Genomic DNA, 21,963 nt, shown 5'->3' with positions numbered 1-21,963 from the left:
GGTGGTTTGTTTTCCCCATCATCCTTTCCATGGGTCTCCTTGTGGGTGCAGCCACAGGACCCCCTAGGGGATCTGAGGAAAACAACAAATGGATACAAATGGTGAGAAAAAAAATTGGAAATCAGACTAAGAGGCCAGGGACCCAGATTTTTGTATTTTGAAAGCCTACATCAACCACTGAGTTGTTCGGGAGTCAGGTTGTGTCACGTCCTGACCAGTAAAGGGGTCATTTGTCATTGTAGTTGGTCAGGGCGATGCAGGGGGTGTTGTTTTTGTGTGTTTTGGGGTTGGTTTGTTTGTTTTGAGGGGATTTGTTCTAGTTTTCATTTTCTATGTTCAGTTTCTATGTGTGGCCGAGTATGGTTTCCAATCAGAGGCAGGTGTCTTTCGTTGTCTCTGATTGGAAGCCATACTTAGGCAGCCCTTTTTTCCTTTGGGTTTGTGGGTGGTTGTTTTCTGTATGGCCTGTGTGCTTTATGGAACTGTTTCGTCGTCTGTTTATTTTGGTTTGAGTGTTCTTCCTAAATAAAGTAAGAAGATGAGCACTGTACCCGCTGTGCCTTGGTCTGTCCCTTACGACAACTATGACAGGTTGAGCCTATGAGAGGGACGGAGTTTGAATGTGGGTTTTTATACGTTATGCAGAGAGGTAATGAGAAACAACCTACTAGAAGGGAGACCACAGGACTGTTCTTTGGGAAAAGAGCTGAGAGGTTAGCCGGGGATCATGGGGCACATGTATGTTCGGGTGGTCGCAAGAAGGGAGAAACCTTACCTAATGTGGTAGGAAGCAAGCAGATCCCTCTATGGCCTAGAACTCACCTCAGCAGAGGTGAGTCAGTCTTCACGGTAAGAACTACCCACTGTACAGTGTAATTATCCCTGCAGGCCCCTGTGGATAGAATTGTTAGGAAATGTAAGCTTGAGCATCATTCCCATACTGATCTCCCTAAGCCCGAAGTCAACCCCTGCCCTGTGTCTTTGTAATGACAGGAAAGAAGATATAGGAGATACTAGAGCTTGTCATGTACAGTGGGGGAAAAAAGTATTTGATCCCCTGCTGATTTTGTACGTTTGCCCACTTACTATTAAAATTATAGACTGATAATTTCTTTGTAGGTTTATTTGAACAGTGAGAGACAGAATAACAACAAAAAATTCAGAAAAACGCATGTCAAAAATGTAATAAAATGATTAGCATTTTAATGAGGGAAATAAGTATTTGACCCCTCTGAAAAACATGACTTAGTACTTGGTGGCAAAACCCTTGTTGGCAATCACAGAGGTTAGATGTTTCTTGTAGTTGGCCACCAGGTTTGCACACATCTCAGGAGGGATTTTGTCCCGCTCCTCTTTGCAGATCTTCTCCAAGTCATTAAGGTTTCGAGGCTGACGTTTGGCAACTCGAACCTTCAGCTCCCTCCACAGATTTTCAATGGGATTAAGGTCTGGAGACTGGCTAGGCCACTCCAGGACCTTAATGTGCTTCTTCTTGAGCCACTCCTTTGTTGCCTTGGCCGTGTGTTTTGGGTCATTGTCATGCTGGAATACCCATCCACGACCCATTTTCAATGCCCTGGCTGAGGGAAGGAGGTTCTCACCCAAGATTTGACGGTACATGGCCCCGTCCATATATATATATATATATATCAGTGGTCTAAGGCACTACAGTCCCTTGTTCGAATTCAGGCTGTATCACATGATTTGAAGTCCCATAGGGCAGCGCACAATTGGCCCAGCAACGTCTGGGTTTAGCCGGGGTAGGCTGTCATTGTGAATAAGAATTTGTTCTTAAATGAATTGCCTAGTTAAGTAAAGGTTAAATGAAAATATATAATACTTTTTTTTGTATAACAAAGTAGGATAGATTTATATTATAGTCCAGCTGGGGGCGGTAATGAAACATATTGGATGCCAACTGCCGTTAAACTTCCAAAGAAGAAGAAGACAACGGAAACCGACTTTTTTTTTTGCTGGTAATCAGCTGATAAAACAACATTTCACCAAACCACGGTCAAAAGGTTGTGTGGATCGTCAAAGTAAGTGGTTTAAACGTATTTTTTTAATTGACTGTCGTTTATTGTTATAAGGAGAATAGTGCTGTGCTTATATTTAACTAGCTATGAATTGTTAGGTAAGTCATCAGGGGCGTATGAAATACGCTGATTCTGTTGAAAACGTTTCTTAAACGGAAGCAAACTGAACGAAATGTGGAGGGACCGGCCTGTTTTAGAACGTCGTTTTAGTTGCAAATGTTGCGTTTTCAACTCTTTTGTCTAACTAATAATTACACCCCGTGTAACGTTAATTATAAACTACACTAGCTAACACGTTAGCCAGCTAACTAACGTACGTTGTCATGCTGAAATGTAATTTACCATTTTGATGTAATCACCAACTCAGAACGAAAGCAAAGGATTCAGTCACACCAACTTGTTGATAGCTGGTAACTAACACCAAACAACCACTTTTACCCATGGAAGATAAACCATTGAAGTTATGACCCGTATTACTATTTTACATGAAATAACGTGTTCATCGTACTACTAACATTTTGTTAGGTATGGTCTTCGGGTCAACAGCCCTAGTAGTAGGCTGGACAATAGAGTCAACATTCACCCTAGGCTGAAAAACGGCTTGGCCAAGCTGAAACGCTTGCGCGAGCCCATAGCAAATTATTGAAAGATCGCAGAGCCTGTTTTGACTAGTGTGATGCTTAGAATTCCATTTCGCCTAAATGGAACAAATGTATCCCTTTTTATTTTACCTCTACAATCTATTTGTCGGACAACTCGTGTAGAAAGTAAACATCCGCACTTCAATGGCGTCAACTATGCCTATGTCTGCGTAATGAGAAATTAGGGGGGGGACTTCTGACTTTCTGGTCTGGTGACCTTACATAATTACAAAGGTGAGATTCTCCTGATTTAATAAAATCTAAATATACACATGTTTGATATTTGGCGAAATAGACCGGCATACATATCCATAGGAAAACAATGGAGGGAGCTCAGTGTTCTAAGGGCAAAAAGTATTTTGGGTTTAGCATTTGATGACAACTGAGCTCGCTGCCCATACTTAAATAATTAGAAAAAGGAGATTCTCACAATAAAAATGGTGTCCGACTTGAAAAAAATCTAATTATACACATTGCTAGATATTTGGCAAAATAGATAGCCATGCCTGTATTAACCTATAGTAAACAATGGGACAAACTCAAGAGTTCCATGAGTTTGTTTTTTTTGTTTACATTTAACTACAAACAACATGGGCAGGTCTCATTGCCAACAATGGCAAAGCAGGCGGTGTGACTTACAGCAATAAACTGGGAATAGAACGTTCGGAAGGCGAGTTGGTGCCACGGTGCTCAATCGAACTAATAGGAGCTGGCAGGGTGAAAATGCCCTAAAATAAGGCCTGTTTTTTTTTTTTTCTTCATGTTTACTTCAAAATGATGGCAAGCAGCTTGGAAATATGGTCATATTATGAAACGGGGTAATGGACTAGTTTTTATCAGAAAAAAAGCATTGTTAAATGTCTGGACATGATGGACACAACATTTTTACCGCTTTTTTGTTGTTGATAAAAATGTCTTAATTGCATTGGCTATGGAGCCCAGTTTCATAACATTACCGTATGTCCCAGCTGTTTTCCTTAGTTATGAAGTAATCATGAAAACAAACTGACATTATTTTATGCCATTTTTCACCCTGCCATCTCCTACGGGGCTCTATGCTAACTTTTTTCCCAAGGAGTACATGTGCTCCTAAATTAAAACATGTAGGAGCACACAAAGAAATTTAGGAGCACAGTGAAAATGTAAAAGTTTATTAACCTCTTGGGGCTAGGTGGGACGCTAGCGTGCCACCTGTGGTGCACTCCATCAACAGCAGGTGCATTTCAAGAGCGGCAAATTTGAATCCAAATAAATGTCAAAATTCAAATTTTTCAAAAATACAACTATGTTACACCATTTGAAAGATAAACATCTCCTTAATCTAACCACGTTTTACGATTTCAAAAAGGTTTTACGGCGAAAGCATAAATTTAGAGTATGTTAGGACAGTACATTTACAAGAGTTGTGTGTAATGTTTTGTCAAGTCAAAGACAGGGTCACCAAAACCATAAAACCAGCTAAAATGATACACTAACCTTTTACAATCTCCATCAGATGACACTCCTAGGACATTATGTTAGACAATGCATGCATTTTTAGTTCTATCAAGTTCATATTTATATACAAAAACAGCGTTTTACTATGGCATTGATGTTGAGGAAATCGTTTCCCTCCAATAACCGGCAGTCAAGTCAGCGTCACAAATTAAATAATTAAAATTAGAAAACATTGGTAAAATATTATATTGTCATTTAAAGAATTATAGATTTACATCTTTTGAACGCAATCAACTTGCCAGATTTAAAAATAACCTTACTGGGAAATCACACTTTGCAATAATCTGAGCACTGTGCCCAGAAAAATACGCGTTGCGATACAGACTAGACGTCATGTTGGGGAGATCTAAAATCGAAAATACTATGTAAATAATCCATTACCTTTGATTCTCTTCATCAGATGTCACTTCCAGGTATCACAGGTCCATAACGAATGTAGTTTTGTTCAAAAAAGCTCATCATTTATGTCCAAAAATCTCCGTCTCGTTAGCACATGATGTAAGCCAGCCGGACTTCTCGTCATGAACGAGGGGAAAAAATATATTTCCGTTCGTTCAAACATGTCAAACGTTGTATAGCATAAATCATTAGGGCCTTTTTTAACCAGAACATGAATAATATTCAAGGTGGACGAATGCATAGCCTTTTATAACGTATTGGAACGAGGGTACCCAACATGAAGTAGCGCGCCAGGTGTCTAATGGGACATCACCGTTCCATGGCTCTTGTTCGGTCAGATCTCCCTCCAGAAGACTCAAAACACTTTGTAAAGGCTGGTGACATCTAGTGGAAGCAATAGGAAGTGCCAAAATATTCCTAAACCCCTGTGTTTTTCAATGGGATAGGTTTAAAATCAATACAACACATCAGGTATCCACTTCCTGTCAGAAAATGTCTCAGGGTTTTGCCTGCCAAATGAGTTCTGTTATACTCACAGACACCATTCAAACAGTTTTGGAAACTTTAGAGTGTTTTCTATCCATATATAATAAGTATATGCATATTCTAGTTACTGGGTAGGATTAGTAACCAGATTAAATCGGGTACATTTTTTTTATCCAGACGTGCAAATGCTGCCCCCTAGACCCAACAGGTTAACCTCTCTGGGCTAGGTGGGACGTTTGCGTCCCACCCTAGTCAACAGCCAGTGGAATCCCGTGGCGCGTTATTCAAATACCTTAGAAATGCTATTACTTCAATTTCTCAAACGTATGACTATTTTACACCATTTTAAAGACAAGACTCTCGTTAATCTAACCACACTGTCCGATTTCAAAAACGCTTTACAACGAAAGCAAAACATTAGATTATGTCAGCAGAGTACCCAGCCAGAAATAATCAGACACCCATTTTTCAAGCTAGCATATAATGTCACATAAACCCAAACCACAGCTAAATGCAGCACTAACCTTTGATGATCTTCATCAGATGACAATCCTAGGACATTATGTTATACAATACATGCATGTTTTGTTCAATCAAGTTCATATATATATATATATATATATATATATATATCAAAAAACAGCTTTTTACATTAGCATGTGACGTTCAGAACTAGCATACCCACCGCAAACTTCTGGTAAATGTACTAAATTACTCACGATAAACGTTCACAAAAAACATAATTATTTTAAGAATTATAGATACAGAACTCCTTTGTGCAATCGATATGTCCGATTTTTAAATTAGCTTTTCGGTGAAAGCACATTTTGCAATATTCTGAGTAGATAGCCCAGCCATCACGGGCTAGCTATTTAGACACCCACCAAGTTTAGCCCTCACCAAAGTCAGATTTACTATAAGAAAAATTGGATTACCTTTGCTGTTCTTCGTCAGAATGCACTCCCAGGACTTCTACTTCAATAACAAATGTTGGATTGGTTCAAAATAATCCATAGTTATGTTCAAATATCCTCTGTTTTGTTCGTGCGTTCAAGACACTATCCGAAGGGTGACGCGCCTGACGTGTTTCGTGACAAAAAAATTCTAAATATTCCATTACCGTACTTCGAAGCATGTCAACCGCTGTTTACGCGATCTCATTGTCCTCTGATCGACCACTTACCAAAGGCGCTAATGTTTTTCAGCCAGGGGCTCCAAAGACATTCAGCTTTTCACAACCTTCTGAGAGCCTATGGGAGCCGTAGGAAGTGTCACGTTACAGCAGAGATCCTCAGTTTTCAATAAAGAGAGTGAAGAAGCCCAAGAAATTGTCAGACAGGCCACTTCCTGTAAGGAATCTTCTCAGGTTTTTGCCTGCCATATGAGGTCTGTTATACTCACAGACACCATTCAAACAGTTTTAGAAACTTTGGGGTGTTTTCTATCCAAAGCCAATAATTATATGCATATTCTAGTTTCTGGGCAGTAGTAATAACCAGATTAAATTGGGTATGTTTTTTTTATCCGGCCGTGTAAATACTGCCCCCTATCCCTAGGAATATCTGGCCCTTTTTCTGAATTTCTCCGGATTTTCCATTTATTACAGTGGCGACTTCATCTTGATGAAGGAAAAGAAGTGTGCGGATAAGAAGTGTGCACATTAGTTTTCACTTGATGTTATTGGGTAATGTTCTCTGACCTCTTTTTGTAGTTTTCTTCTGGACCTCTCTGCCTTCTATGTTGACAATTACCTGCTTCCTCTTGGTCATCTCAAGTCTTTTCTTTAGGTTTACCATCTCTTTGGTCCTCTCCAGAAGCTTCTCTTCTGTGTAGCGCAACTTTGACCTCCAATTTTGATAGTGTTTTCTTTCTTCTGTTACTCTTTTTGGGTGACTCTTTTGGGGTAGATGTCTTCATTGGTCCTGGTGTCTGTAGATATGTTTCTTCTTTTAGGAGTTGAGTTGATGGCAGGGGCATTTACCTGCTGAGGTGAGAATGGCTGTTCTCTTGGGGAGGCTGTGTCTTCTAGAATTTGAATTACTTAATTTTGCTTCTTGAATGTGTTGAAATGTATCATCTTGCTCGCTTGATGGTGTTATGTCCAGTACAGCTTTTAGCTGTTTCTTTTTTCTATAATACCTTTTGAGTTTCACTTTTCTTCTTTTCATGTTGCTGCTTTGTCAGATCTTGTTTTATTGATTTTACAATTTTGCTTTCATTTTTGATATCTGGAAAGGAAGCATGAAATGAGCATGTCTGAAAACATGGGGAAGATCTTACTGTTATGGACATATCATCCTATAGTAAAGACTGAATGGCTTACAGACTGTGTGCATCCTACAGTAGGGAGTTAATGGCTTACAGATTGTGTGTACACACATCCTATAGAAGGGACTGAATGGCTTACTGACTGGAATCCTATAGTACAAACTAAATGGGTTACTGATTGTGTGTGGTGGACATGTGTGCTCGCATATGTAGACTTCCTAACACTGTAGGGTATTGACTTCCTATAGACACTGTATGAGGGCGTAGGCTTCCTATTGATTATACAGTTGAAGTCGGAAGTTTACATACACCTTAGCCAAATGCATTTAAACTCTGTTTTTCACAATATCTGACATTTTAATCAGAGTAAAAAGTCCCTGTCTTAGATCACTTAGGATCACCACTTTATTTTAAGAATGTGAAATGTTAGAATAATATTAGAATAATTTATTTCAGCGTTTATCACATTCCCTGTGGGTCAGAAGTTTACATGCACTGAATTAGTATTTGGTAGCATTGCCTTAATTGTTTAACTTGGGTCAAACGTTTCGGGTTGCCTTCCACAAGCTTCCCACAATTAGTTGGATGAATTTTGGCCCATTCCTCCTGACAGAGCTGGTGTAACTGAGTCAGGTTTGTAGGCCTCCTTGCTCGCACACGCTTTTTCAGTTATGCCCACAAATTTTCTATAGGATTGAGGTCAGGGCTTTGTGGTGGCCACTCCAATACATTGACTTTGTTGTCCTTAAGCCATTTTGCTACAACTTTGGAAGTCTGCTTGGGGTCATTGTCCATTTGGACGACCCATTTGCGAGCAAGCTTTGACTTCCTTACTGATGTCTTGAGATGTTGCTTCAATATATCCACATAATTTTCCCTCATGAAGCCATCTATTTTGTGAAGTGCACCAGTCCCTCCTGCAGCAAAGGACCCCCACAACATGATGCTGCCACCCCCGTGCTTCACGGTTGGCATGGTGTTCTTCAGCTTGCAAGCATCCCCTTTTTCCTCCAAACATAAAGATGGTCATTATGGGCAAAGAGTTCTACTTCATCAGACCAGAGGACATTTCTCCAAAAAGTACAGTCTTTGTCCCCATGTGCAGTTGCAAACCGTAGTCTGGCTTTTTTATGGCAGTTTTGGAGCAGTGGCTTCTTCCTTGCTTAGCGGCCTTTCAGATTGTCGACATAGGACAAATTTTACTGTGGATATAGATACTTTTGTACCTGTTTCCTCCAGTATCTTTACACAAGGTCCTTTGCTGTTGTTCTGGGATTGATTTGCACTTTTCGCAGCAAAGTACGTTCATCTCTAGGAGACAGAATGTGTCTCCTTCCTGAGCGGTATGACGGCTGCGTGATCCCATGGTGTTTATACTTGCGTGCTATTGTTTGTACAGATGAACGTGGTACCTTCAGGCGTTTGGAAATTTCTCCCAAGGATGAACCAGACTTACATTTAAGTCATTTAGCAGACGCTCTTATCCAGAGCGACTTACAAATTGGTGCATTCACCTTATGATATCCAGTGGAACAACCACTTTACAATAGTGCATCTAAATCTTTTAAGGGGGGGGGGTTAGAAGGATTACTTTATCCTATCCTAGGTATTCCTTAAAGAGGTGGGGTTTCAGGTGTCTCCGGAAGGTGGTGATTGACTCCGCTGTCCTGGCGTCGTGAGGGAGCTTGTTCCACCATTGGGGTGCCAGAGCAGCGAACAGTTTTGACTGGGCTGAGCGGGAACTGTGCTTCCTCAGAGGTAGGGGGGCCAGCAGGCCAGAGGTGGATGAACGCAGTGCCCTTGTTTGGGTGTCGGGCCTGATCAGAGCCTGAAGGTATGGAGGTGCCGTTCCCTTCACAGCTCCGTAGGCAATCACCATGGTCTTGTAGCGGATGCGAGCATCAACTGGAAGCCAGTGGAGAGAGCGGAGGAGCGGGGTGACGTGAGAGAACTTGGGAAGGTTGAACACCAGACGCGCTGCGGCGTTCTGGATGAGTTGTAGGGGTTTAATGGCACAGGCAGGGAGCCCAGCCAACAGCGAGTTGCAGTAATCCAAACGGGAGATGACAAGTGCCTGGATTAGGACCTGCGCCGCTTCCTGTGTGAGGCAGGGTCGTACTCTGCGAATGTTGTAGAGCATGAACCTACAGGATCGGTTCACCGCCTTGATGTTAGTGGAGAACGACAGGGTGTTGTCCAGGATCACGCCAAGGTTCTTAGCACTCTGGGAGGAGGACACAAGGGAGTTGTCAACCGTGATGGCTTGTGGAGGTCTACAATTATTTATTTTTTCTGAGGTCTTGGCTAATTGGATTTTCCCATGATGTCAAGCAAAGAGGCACTGAGTTTGAAGGTAGGCCTTGAAATGCATCCACAGGTACACCTCCAATTGACTCAAATGATGTCAATTAGCCTATCAGAAGCTTCTAAAGCCATTGACATTTTCTGGAATTTTCCAAGCTGTTTAAAGGCACAGTCAACTTAGTGTACGTAAACTTCTGACCCACTGGAATTGTGATGCAGTGAATTATAAGTGAAATAATCAGTCTGTAAGTAATATTTGGTAAAATTACTTGTCATGTACAAAGTAGATGTCCTAACCGACTTGCCAAAACTATAGTTTGTTAATAAGAAACAGTCCTTCAAAAATGTTGCGGAGGATGAGAACATCAGTCATGGACACTATATTATTCATATTCCTGTAATATTCAGTTAAATATTTCAGAATATTTTCATTTTTACTCAATGCATGTTGTATTGTTATTTTAAACGGATAGCTGGACGTTTTGCGGTAATGACAAAAATAATGAATTCCTATGTTGAAATTACTCTTTGTGCAAGGTAGAGAACACTATCTTCATTATGATATTTTGTTATATTACCAAATTAATGTTTTATTTTTTTAATCATTACTGCCATGGTGTTTTAATGGTTCCATGAATGACCCAGTAAACATAACATGAACACACAATTTCATGGCAGGCATGCCTTATAAGCCCCCCCACCCCCCCCACCCGTGCCTGCTGTGTCCTCTCTCCACTGTCATAACTCTGCTGTTCTGTTGAAAAGATGGCGTACCCCAGAACCCACAACCCATTTGCAGATGATGAGGAGGAGCAGCAGCAGCGCCGGTCAAGTGGTGGATTTGACGACCCCCAAGAGGGAATGAGTGAGGCAGAGAGCAAGCAGAGATGCCTCGAACAGGAAGTGATGCGTGCGGCCAAGTCGGCGGTGGTAAGCAGCCACCGCTCCCTGGGGCTCATCTATGAGTCGGAGAAGATAGGCGCTGAGACTGCAGAGGTAAGCCTATGTATTCAGAAAGTATTCAGACCCCCTGACATTTCCCACATTTTGTTACGTGACAGCCTTATTCTATTTCAAGCTACACACAATACCCCTTTTTTAATGAAAAAAAAATGTTTTTTGAGATGTTTGCAAAATGTTTTTATAACTGAAATCACATTTACCTAAGAATTCAGACCCTTTACTCAGTACTTTGCTGCTGAAAAACATCCCCACATCATGATGCTCCAACCACCATGCTTCACCGTAGGGATGGTGCCAGGTTTCCTCCAGACGTGACGCTCGGCTGCAGGCCAAAGAGTTTAATCTTGGTTTCATCAGACCAGAAAATCTTGTTTCTCATGGTCAGACTCCTTTAGGTGCTCTTTGGCAAACTCCAAGTGGGCTATCGTGTGCCTTTTACTGAGGAGTGGCTTCCATCTGGCCACTCTACCATAAAGGCCTGATTTTGGTGGAGTTCTGCAGAGATGTTTGTCCTTCTGGAAGGTTCTCCCACCTCCACAGAAGAATTCTGGAGCTCTGTCAGAGTGACCATTGAGTGCTTGGTCACGTCCCTGACCAGGACCTTCTCCCCCTGTTGCTCAGTTTGGCCGGGTGGCCAGCTCTAGGACGCTGATCTGTACCTCAGGGAAAATTCACCCTGGAGCATCTGTATTATCAAAGTCCAGCATTGTTAGATGTATTTCTCCATGTTTTGGGCAAACTGTAAAGAGTGATACAGCCGAGTGCATTTGATAACATTGATTTCCTCTGTGTCCATCCGTAGGAGCTGATGCGTCAGGGGGAGGCTCTGAAGAGGACCGAGAGGATGGTGGATAACATGGGCCAAGACCTAAAAACCAGCCAGAAACATATCAACAGCATTAAGAGTGTGTGGGGAGGCCTTGTCACTTACTTTAAGGCCAAGCCTGAGACCACCAAGCCCCTGCCAGAAGAGCCTGTTGCCTACCAAGCCAGCAGCAAGTAATGCCCAGTCCCTCCCTGGTTATTCCTATACCTCTCTCTTTACTCTTTACAAAGAATTGATCAGTCTATAATTTTAATGGTAGGTTTATTTGAACAGTGAGAGACAGAATAACAACAAACAAATCCAGAAAAACGCATGTCAAAAATGTTATAAATTGATTTGCATTTTAATGAGGGAAATAAGTATTTGACCCCCCTCTCAATCAGAAAGATTTCTGGCTCCCAGGTGTCTTTTATACAGGTAACAAACTGAGATTAGGAGCACACTCTTAAAGGGAGTGCTCCTAATCTCAGTTTGTTACCTGTATAAAAGACACCTGTCCACAGAAGGAATCAGTCAATCAGATTCCAAACTCTCCACCATGGCCAAGACCAAAGAGCTCGGACAAGATTGTAGACCTACACAAGGCTGTAATGGGCTACAAGACCATCGCCAAGCACCTTGGTGAGAAGGTGACAACAGTTGGTGCGATTATTCACAAATGGAAGAAACACAAAAGAACTGTCAATATCCTTCGGCTTGGGGCTCCATGCAAGATCTCATCTCGTGGAGTTGCAATGATCATGAGAAGGGTGAGCAATCGTCCCAGAACTACACGGGAGGATCTTGTCAATGATCTCAAGGCAGCTGGGACCATAGTCACAAAGAAAACAATTGATAACACACTACGCCGTGAAGGACTGAAATCCTGCAGCGCCCGCAAGGTCCCCCTGCTCACGAAAGCACATATACATGCCCGTCTGAACTTTGCCAATGAACATCTGAATGATTCAGAGGACAACTGGGTGAAAGTGTTGTGGTCAGATGAGACCAAAATGGAGGTCTTTGGCATCAACTCAACTCGCCGTGTTTGGAGGAGGAGGAATGCTGCCTATGACCACCAGAACACCATCCCCACCGTCAAACATGGAGGTGGAAACATTATGCTTTGGTGGTGTTTTTCTGCTAAGGGGACAGGACAACTTCACCGCATCAAAGGGACGATGGACGGGGCCATGTACCGTCAAATCTTGGGTGAGAACCTCCTTCCCTCAGCCATGGCATTGAAAATGGGTCGTGGATGGGTATTCCAGCATGACAATGACCCAAAACACACGGCCAAGGCAACAAAGGAGTGGCTCAAGAAGAAGCACATTAAGGTCCTGGAGTGGCCTAGCCAGTCTCCAGACCTTAATCCCATAGAAAATCTGTTGAGGGAGCTGAAGGTTCAAGTTACCAAACGTCAGCCTCAACCTTAATGACTTGGAGAAGATCTGCAAAGAGGAGTGGGACAAAATCCCTCCTGAGATGTGTGCAAACCTGGTGGCCAACTACAAGAAACGTCTGACCTCTGTGATTGCCAACAAGGGTTTTGCCACCAAGTACTAAGTCATGTTTTGCAGAGGGGTCAAATACTTATTTCCCTCATTAAAATGCAAATCATTTTATAACATTTTTGACATGTGTTTTTCTGGATTTTGTTTGTTATTCTGTCTCTCACTGTTCAAATTAACCTACCATTAAAATTATAGACTGATCATTTCTTTATCAGTGGGCAAATGTACAAAATCAGCAGGGGATCAAATACTTTTTTCCCTCACTGTATATACATTGCTAGTGAAACTTTTCATGGGGTATCCCAAACATTCCACCATCAGTAGAAATCAGTTGACTGAGTATTTAGGCTATCCGCGGTGATACTATCATAGTTTCTGCCATGTTGCCCATACAGGTCCTGTGTGAAGAATGAAGAGGTGTAAGATGGCGGTAGAGAGCTCATTCTTACACTGTCAGTCTTTACTTTTTCTGTGTTCAAGTCTCTGATTAAACTGAAGTGTGTAATGTCTTTATTTGTTCAAAGATTATCCTGCCTTGAGACTCTGACTGTGTGTTAGATTGCAGAATGCCATGTCTCACAGTAAGGAGCATGAAGACAAGTACCAGGCCAGTCACCCCAACCTGAGGAAGTTGGACATTGGAGGTAAGGCCATAAACCTCAGCCACAGAATAATATCTCCTTTGTCATCCCTTGTTCCCTTTCAGTTGGTCAACTTGGTACAAGACAGCTATGAGGAGTTTGTGTGCTAGAGCCCTTTACTCAAGAATATTATAATTACGCTTGACAAGGCCAGTGAACACCATGCCTCACCGGGAGCTCTGCCTTCCACAGGTGTGAGAACCCGAGGCATGGATTAATTCCTTCAAGTCTTCCGCTCTTCACCTCGAGCTGAGCAGAACAATTTATGAATTTTAAGAAACATTTTGCGTTCCAATGTTATTTATCAGGCTTTACGCCAACTTAACGGTCTTATGTAAGGAGGGCATGCTCATCCTTCTGGACATTGTGTTAAAGTTTTGTAACTAGTTTTGTGAAGTTCCCTACAATTTGTTAGTTATTCTTTGGCCTGTTTAGCCTCGCTAACAGGTTGTTAATAAGATGACTAGCACGAACGAGTCGACAAAGGCTGGTTTGAGGTCACGATCTTGCCCACAGTCAATGTCTTTGAATGATACTCATGAGTGTCTCGCCTGGGTACATGCTCAGGCTGCCCTGGATCGAACCAGCCCATGGATATTCATTATGTATCTTATCACATGCGCAGAGCATACAGATAGAGGCTTTGAGTGAAAAATCTGTCTGACACCTCTGTTATAAACCCAATCAATACGCAAGAATTCTAAATATAATTGTTCTTTGGCTAAGATTCAAAGAGCTATTTTTATTTCTCAATTGGTAACTGAATGCAGGCTTCATCAACACGTCACACCACTTTGCAATGAGCTGGTGGCAGTATGCATTTTGAAAACTCATACTTTTGTGCATATATAGTGTATGTATGTGGACACCCCTTCAAATTAGTGCATTTGGCTATTTCAGCCACACCTGTTGCTGACCTGGTGTATAAAATCGAGCACACCGCCATGCAACCTCCATAGGACAAACATTGGCAGTAGAATAGCTTACTGAAGAGCTCAGTGACTTTCAGTGTGGCACCGTCATAGGGTGCCACCTTTCCAACAAGTCAGTTTGTAAGATTTCTGCCCTGCTAGAGCTGCCCAGGTCAACTAAGTGCTGTTATTATGAAGTGGAAACGTCTAGGAGTAACAACGGCTCAGCCGGGATGCTGGCCTTCTAGGCAGAGTTGCAAAGAAAAGGCCATCTCAGACTGATCAATAAAAAAGATTAAGATGGGCAAAAGAACAGACACTGGACATCGCTTCTTCACTGTTGACATTGAGACTGGTGTTTTGCGGGTACTATTTAATGAAGTTGCCAGTTGAAGACTTGTGATGTGTCTGTTTCTAAAACTAGACACTAATGTACTTGTCCTCTTGCTCAGTTGTGCACCGGGGCCTCCCACTCTTTCTATTCTGGTTAGAGCCAGTTTGCGCTGTTCTGTGAAGGGAGTAGTACACAGCGTTGTATGAGATCTTCAGTTTCTTGGCAATTTCTCGCATGGAATAGCCTTCATTTCTCAGAACAAGAATAGACTGACGATTTTCAGAAGGAAGTCCTTTGTAATGGAACCCACAAATGCTGACGCTATAGATATTCAACTAGTCTAAAGAAGGCCAGTTTTATTGCTTCTTTAATCAGGACAACAGTTTTCAGCTGTGCTAACATAATTGCAAAAGGGTTTTCAAATGATCAATTAGCTAATCCAAGTTTTGCATTTTAAAAGGCTAACACAACATGCCATTGGAACACAGGAGTTATGGTTGCTGATAATGGGCCTCTGTACGCCTATGTAGATATTCCATAACATCTGCCGTTTCCAGCTACAATAGTCATTTACAACATTAACAATGTCTACACTCTATTTCTGATCAAGTTGATGTTATTTTAATGGACAAAAAATGCTTTTCTTTCAAAAACAAGAATTTCTATGTGACCCCAAACTTTTGTGTGTGCGCTAGCTAGCAGATTTTGCTGTTTTGGTACTGCCCATATGTAGATTGGTTGGGAATGGCAAAAAAAATAAGTTTACTTAAGAGTTAACTCTGCAAATGGCTGGGTGATTTTGATAAGTCAGTCAATTGATCAATAATATAATACTCTTAGCAAAGGTGTTCATCTTTTAATTTACAATCTGTAGAAACTATGAGACTAAATCTTTTGTGAAACAGCACAGTGGATAAATATATGGCAGCTAGAAATCAAAACCTGATGGTCTTCAGAGATAGATTGGAGGGGTTGAGGGTTGCTGGGACTAAAAATAAACAAGAGTTTACATTAGTTATGTCTGAAATGTATGTATAAGCTGGAAGTAAAAGCCTAAGTATTGTTGTCCATTAGTTTACTCAATTTAGGGGGGAGTAATAAAAATGTAATTAGTTTACTCCAATTAGGGGTAATAGGGTTAGGTAAAATATTAAAGGCAGAGAAAAAAAAGTTAAGTCCCTTTTTCAGGACCATGTCTTTGGAAGATAATTTGTAAAAATCCTAATGACTTCACAGATCTTCATTGTAAAGTGTTTCTCATGCTTGTTCAATAAACCATAAACAATTAAGGAACATGCACCTGTGGAACGGTCATTAATTGCCTACCGTCTGTAAGCTGTTAGTGTCTTAAGGTCACAGGTATGAAAACGTAGGACACTAAAGAGGCCTTTCTACTGACTCTGAAAATCACCAAAAGAAAGATGCCCAGGGTCTCTGCTCATCTGTGTGAACGTGCCTTAGGCATGCTGCAAGGAGGCATGAGGGCTGCCGATGTGGCCAGGGCAATAAATTGCAATGTCCGCACTGTGAGATGCTAAAGACAGCGCTACAGGGAGACGGGATGGACAGCTGATCGTCCTCGCAGTGGCAGACAACGTGTAACAACACCTGCACAGGATCGGTAGATCTGAACATCACACATGTGTGACAGGTACCGGATGGCAACAACCACTCCCCGAGTTACACCAGGAATGCACAATCTCACCATCAGTGCTCAGACTGTCCGCAATAGGCTGAGAGAGGCTGGACTGAGGGCTTGTAGGCCTGTTGTAAGGCAGGTCCTCACCAGACATCATTGGCAACAACGTCTCCTATGGGCACAAACCCACTGTCGTTGGACCAGACAGGACTGGCAAAAAGTGCTCTTCACTGATGAGTTGATGTTTTGTCTCACCAGGGGTCATGGTCGATTTCGCGTTTATCGTCGAAGGAATGAGCGTTACGCCAAGGCCTGTACTCTGGAGCAGGATCGATTTGGAGGTGGAGGGTCCGTCGTGGTCTGGGGCGGTGTGTCACAGCATCATCGGACTGAGCTTGTTGTCATTGCAGGCAACCTCAACGCTGTGCGTTACAGGGAAGACATCCTCCTCCCTCATGTGGTACCCTTCCTGCAGGCTCATCCTGACATGACCCTCCAGCATAACAATGCCACCAGCCATACTGCTCTTCCTGTGCGTGATTTCCTGCAAGACAGGAAGGTCAGTGTTCTGCCATGGCCAACGAAGAGCCCCGATCTCAATCCCATTGAGCACATCTGGGACCTGTTAGATCGGAGGGTGAGGGCCAGGACCATTCCCCCCAGAAATGTCTGGGAACTTGCTGGTGCCTTGGTGGAAGAGTGGGGTAACATCTCACAGCAAGAACTGTGAGATGGGCAAGAGTAGTAACCAGTTTAAATCGGGTATGTTTTTTTTTTTTTTTTTATCCGGCCGTGCAAATACTGCCCCCTAGCCCCAATAGGTTAAACAGGTTCCTACTCTGGCCCAGAAAATAGAATATGCATATTATTAGTATATTTGGATGTAAAACACTCTGAAGTTTCTAAAACTGTTTGAATGGTGTCTGTGAGTATAACAGAACTCATATGGCAGGCAAAAACCTGAGAATAATTTAATCAGGAAGTGGGAGAAATTAGAAATGTATTTTTCTTTTGAATCCCTTAAACTCCAGTGACATAGGATTTACGTTGCACCTCCTAACTCTTCCATTGGCTGTCAACAATCTTTCGGAACTGGTTTCACCAGTTACCGGGCAGAAAATTGTGGCTCAGTCAATCACTGGCCAGTCTGAGGACAGGTGTCTTATGACGCACGTGACTTCGTTGTTTTTAATTTTTCTTCTGGGATGAATACCTATTGCCCGGTTGTAAAATTATCCGCAATTTTACGTTAAATACCCTAAAGGATTGATTGTAAACATCGTTTGACGTGTTTCTACAAACGGTAATGGAACTTTTGACCATTTTGTCTATGGATCTACGTCCACGCCACATGGCATTGTAATGTGTTCTGGATGGGTCAACAAAACGGACGTATTTGGACATAGATGGACTTTGCAGAACAAATGAACATTTCTTGTGGAAGTGGGTGCCCTTCCGAGTGCATTACGCCGAAGATCAAAGGTAAGAAAATATTTCGAACATATTTTTAGAGATTTGTCGACGCCGTGGTTGTAGGCTAACTGTATAGCTTAGCATTGAAGGCTGAGTTCTGTACTCAGAATATTGTACTCAGAATATTGAACAATGTGCTTTTTCTGTAAAGTTATTTTGAAATCTGACAAAGTGGTTGCGTAAAGGAGTATATTATCTCTAATTGTTTAAATAATTGCTATACATTTTGTCAACGTTTGAGTTCTTCTGTAAATGTATGTGCCTATTCACCGGGAGTTATGGGGAGAACATTTTCTGAACGTCACGTGCCAATATAAAAATTGGGTTTTTGTATATAAATATAAACTTGATCGATCAAAAAATGCATGTATTGTCTAACATGATGTCCTAGGAGTGTCATCTGATGAAGATTGTCAAAGGTTAGTGCTTAATTTTAGCTGTATATCTGGTTTTGTGATGGCTATACGTGCTTGGAAAATTGCTTATTTTTTTGGGCTAATGTGCTATCCTAAAATAATCTGTTTTGCCTTCACCGTAAAGCCTTTTTGAAATCGGACAATGTGATTGGATTAACGAGTAGAGTATCTTTAAAATGCCGTATAATACTTGAATTTTAATTGAGATTTATTTTTTCATTTTGCGCCGCGCTATCTCACTGTTTGTTGTCCAACCAATCCCGTTAACGGGATTTTATCTCGAAGGGGTCCTCTAGAGGTTAAATGGTTGCCTGTAGGAGATATTTGTGCTGCGGCAAGTTTGGCATCACCATGCTTGGATGGCACTGCCCACAGTGTGCTTACGGCTGGGGCAGGAGAGGGTCATTAGGCATCACTCAACAGGTTTTCCTGTTGAGTTGGATCTCTCGGTCTGCCATGGGCCATTTTTTTTTTATTTGGTGTTTGCTTGGGGTGTGATTTCATGTCCTCATAGTTGTGTACTACCGAGTTGACTGAAAGAGAACATACAGTTATGGCTATCTACTGTTCCCTGAAGGAGGGAAACGATGTTCGGCCCTCTGGTTTATCACCTGTGGAAAGGTGGGGCTTGTTAGCCATGTCAGCCGTGATTGTAGTTCAGTAGAGGGCGCTTGCGCTCACTACTCTCCATAGCTGTGTTGTACCTCGTTTCCCTCCTTCAAGGAACAATAGTTGACACGATTATTTTTAAATGTGTTTTGTTAACCCATACCCAAATGTTATTGATTCATCCTTTAATTGTAGTTGTGGCCAACACAAAGTAAACCAAAAACACCCCCCCTCAAACTTGTATCTGAAACATACGGTTTCAAAATGATAAACGAAAACAATTTCAAAGATTTTACTGAGTGACAATACAGTTCATATAAGGAAATCAGTCAATTGAAATAAATTAGGCCCTAATCTATGGATTTCAAATTACTGAGAATACAGACTTGGATCTATTGGTCACAGATGCCTTAAGAAAAATAAGGGTGTGGAGTGACCACCATTTGCCTCATGCAGCGCATAGAGTTGATCAGGCTGTTGATTGTAGCCTGTGATAGATACAGTAGCTGTTCCCTCTGAGATCGTCTACATCACCGTCAGTTGTCCCAAGTTTCTGGATATTGGCAGGAACTGGAACAAGTTGTCCCAAACATGCTCAATAGGTGACATGTCTGAGTATGCAGGTTATAGAAGAACTGGGACATTTGTAGCTTCCAGGAATTGTGTACAGATCCTAGTGACATGGGACCATGCTGAAACATCTGATGGCGGCGGATGGAACCACAATGGGCCTCAGGATCTCGATGCGGTATCTCAGTGCATTCGAATTGACAATCGATAAAATGCAATTGTGTTTGTTGTCCGTAGCTTATGCCTTCCCATACGATAACCTCACCGCCACCATGGGGCACTCTGTTCAACTTTGGCATCAGCAAACCGCTCACCCACGCAATGCCATACACGCTGTCTGCTATCTGCCCGTTACAGTTGAAACCGGGGTTCGTCTGTGAAGAGCACACTTCTCCAGCGTGCCAGGGGCCATGGTAGGTGAGCGTTTGCCCACTGAAGTCGGTTACGATGTTCAACTGCAGTCAGGTCCAGACCCTGGTGAGATGAGGTCCAGACCGAGGGCGCAGATGAGCTTCCCTGTGACGGTTTCTGACAGTTTGTCCAGAAATTCTTTGGTTGTGCAAACCCACAGTTTCATCAGGTGGCTGGTATCAGACGACCCCGCAGGTGAAGAAGCTGGATGTGGATGTCCTGGGCTTGCGTGGTTACCGGTTATGAGGCCGGTTGATCTTACTGACAAATTCTCGAAAGCAACGAAGGTGGCTTATGGTAGAGAAATAAACATTAAATGATCTGGTGGACATTCCTTCAGTCAGCTTGCCAATTGCACGCTCCCTTCAAAACTTGAGACATCTGTGTTGTGACAACTGCACATTTTATTGTCCTGTGTAATGATCATGCTTCTTGATAATCCATCCACCTGATAGGTGTGGCATATCTTGGCAAAGGAGAAATCCTCACTAACAGGAATGTAAACAAATTTGTGCGTAGATTTGGAGAAATAAGCTTTCTGTGCATATAAAATGTCTGGGATCTTTAATTTCAGCTCATGAAACATGGGTCCAACACTGGCGTTTTTATATATTTTATTCAGTGACAGGCCCGTCTTTGATTTGTTGGTCACTATTATGCAAATGAAAACGTCTTATTTTGCTCATATTGTAATAATAGAAATCTGGAACACTTGGCAGCTACTTTAAGCAAAAGGATAATTTTCTGTCAATGACATTCCTCCTGTGTAGGGTTTGACGCATTTGCATCAGATGATGACAGCTCATCCAGTCAAAATGGCTACCCTGCAAACAGACACCTTAGAGCTGCCCACCAGACACTGGACAACAACTTGGGTAAGAGCCTTCCGGGACCTATGGGGAAATAACAATGACATTTGTCTAAATTTTATTCATGACTTTTGATGGCGATCAACAAAAGATTCCAACTCATCAGCAGTAACATCTGTTGTGTGAAGCCGAAGGCAAGTTTCCACATTTGTGGAGAATTTAAACTTTTTAAAATGTTTATTCTAATGAACCCTTCTTTTCTTGAACTGCTCCAGATGAGATGTCCCTGGGCTTGGGAAGGCTAAAGAACCTAGGACTGGGCCTCCAGTCTGAAATTGAGAATCAGGACACTTCTCTGGACAATCTGCTGGGCAAAGTGGACAAGCTGGACCTCAAGATCAACAACACCAACCAGCAGATCAAAAACCTCAAATAATAAGTCCCAAACATTCTGACTCACCTGTCAACTCAACTCCCCTTACCTGGGTTTTGCTACACAGCAGCTCTCTGTGCACCAAGATGTCTTATTCCTCTATGATAGAGTACCAATGTTATTGATACTCCTAATGAATGATATTCAGTTCCTCAACCAGCTCCACATAAATGCATAGACCACCCTGTTCTTGACGATTTATGATTTGTTAGAAAGGAAGGATCTCTGAGTAGGACCTGTGTAGTGGGTTTAAAGGGTAGTTGAGATAAGTGTTAATGGTCTGTTATTGTTGCCCTGAGTTTGCATCATGGTAAATTGCATTTTAATTCAGTTTGGTAAATTTAATTAGATTTCAACTCCGTGAGGGATCCTCTTTTAGTACAAAGGGCCACTTGCATTCATAAATTGAATTTAAGAGTCTGACTTCACTGAATTCAAATGCTATTGGCCCCAACCTAGATCGCTGTGTCCAGAAGCCAGAAAAATAAATTGAGTGTGGTGCTTGTTTGAAACTGTAATGTCATACTGTGGTATGTATGCTGTCCGCTACCTGTTGATTCATATCCTATTTGTAACTTTTGAGATGACATACCCACAGAACTCGAATGATTCATTACATTTCTTTAGACTCACCCACACTCTTGTACATGAACACCCCACCCCCCCTTGCTGGACCTGTGCTTGGTTCATGTAGAAATAGACAAAGAACCACACCTGTTCCCCTGGAAGAATCAACTGCCATCCACTCTTGTCTTACGCTCAAATTCAATCTGATGCGCATTATAGTGTCGACAATGCACCTTT

General features: G+C 42.1%; 1 protein-coding gene across 1 annotated transcript; it reads left to right on the top strand.

Annotated features, from left to right (window-relative positions):
* Positions 1-1,982: 1,982 nt before the first annotated feature.
* On the top strand, positions 1,983-21,675 carry snap29 (synaptosome associated protein 29). The gene is given in 6 exon segments (NM_001141287.1): positions 1,983-2,039; positions 10,397-10,627; positions 11,397-11,593; positions 13,472-13,557; positions 20,688-20,792; positions 21,002-21,675. Coding segments are annotated over 5 exon segments (780 nt in total). The 5' UTR covers positions 1,983-2,039; the 3' UTR covers positions 21,163-21,675.
* Positions 21,676-21,963: the final 288 nt, after the last annotated feature.

This window comes from Salmo salar, chromosome ssa20, assembly GCF_905237065.1.
Source record: "Salmo salar chromosome ssa20, Ssal_v3.1, whole genome shotgun sequence".
NCBI classification, from domain to species: domain Eukaryota; kingdom Metazoa; phylum Chordata; class Actinopteri; order Salmoniformes; family Salmonidae; genus Salmo; species Salmo salar.
Note: the sequence above shows the minus strand (reverse complement) of the source record. Positions and strands in the feature narration are given on the sequence as shown.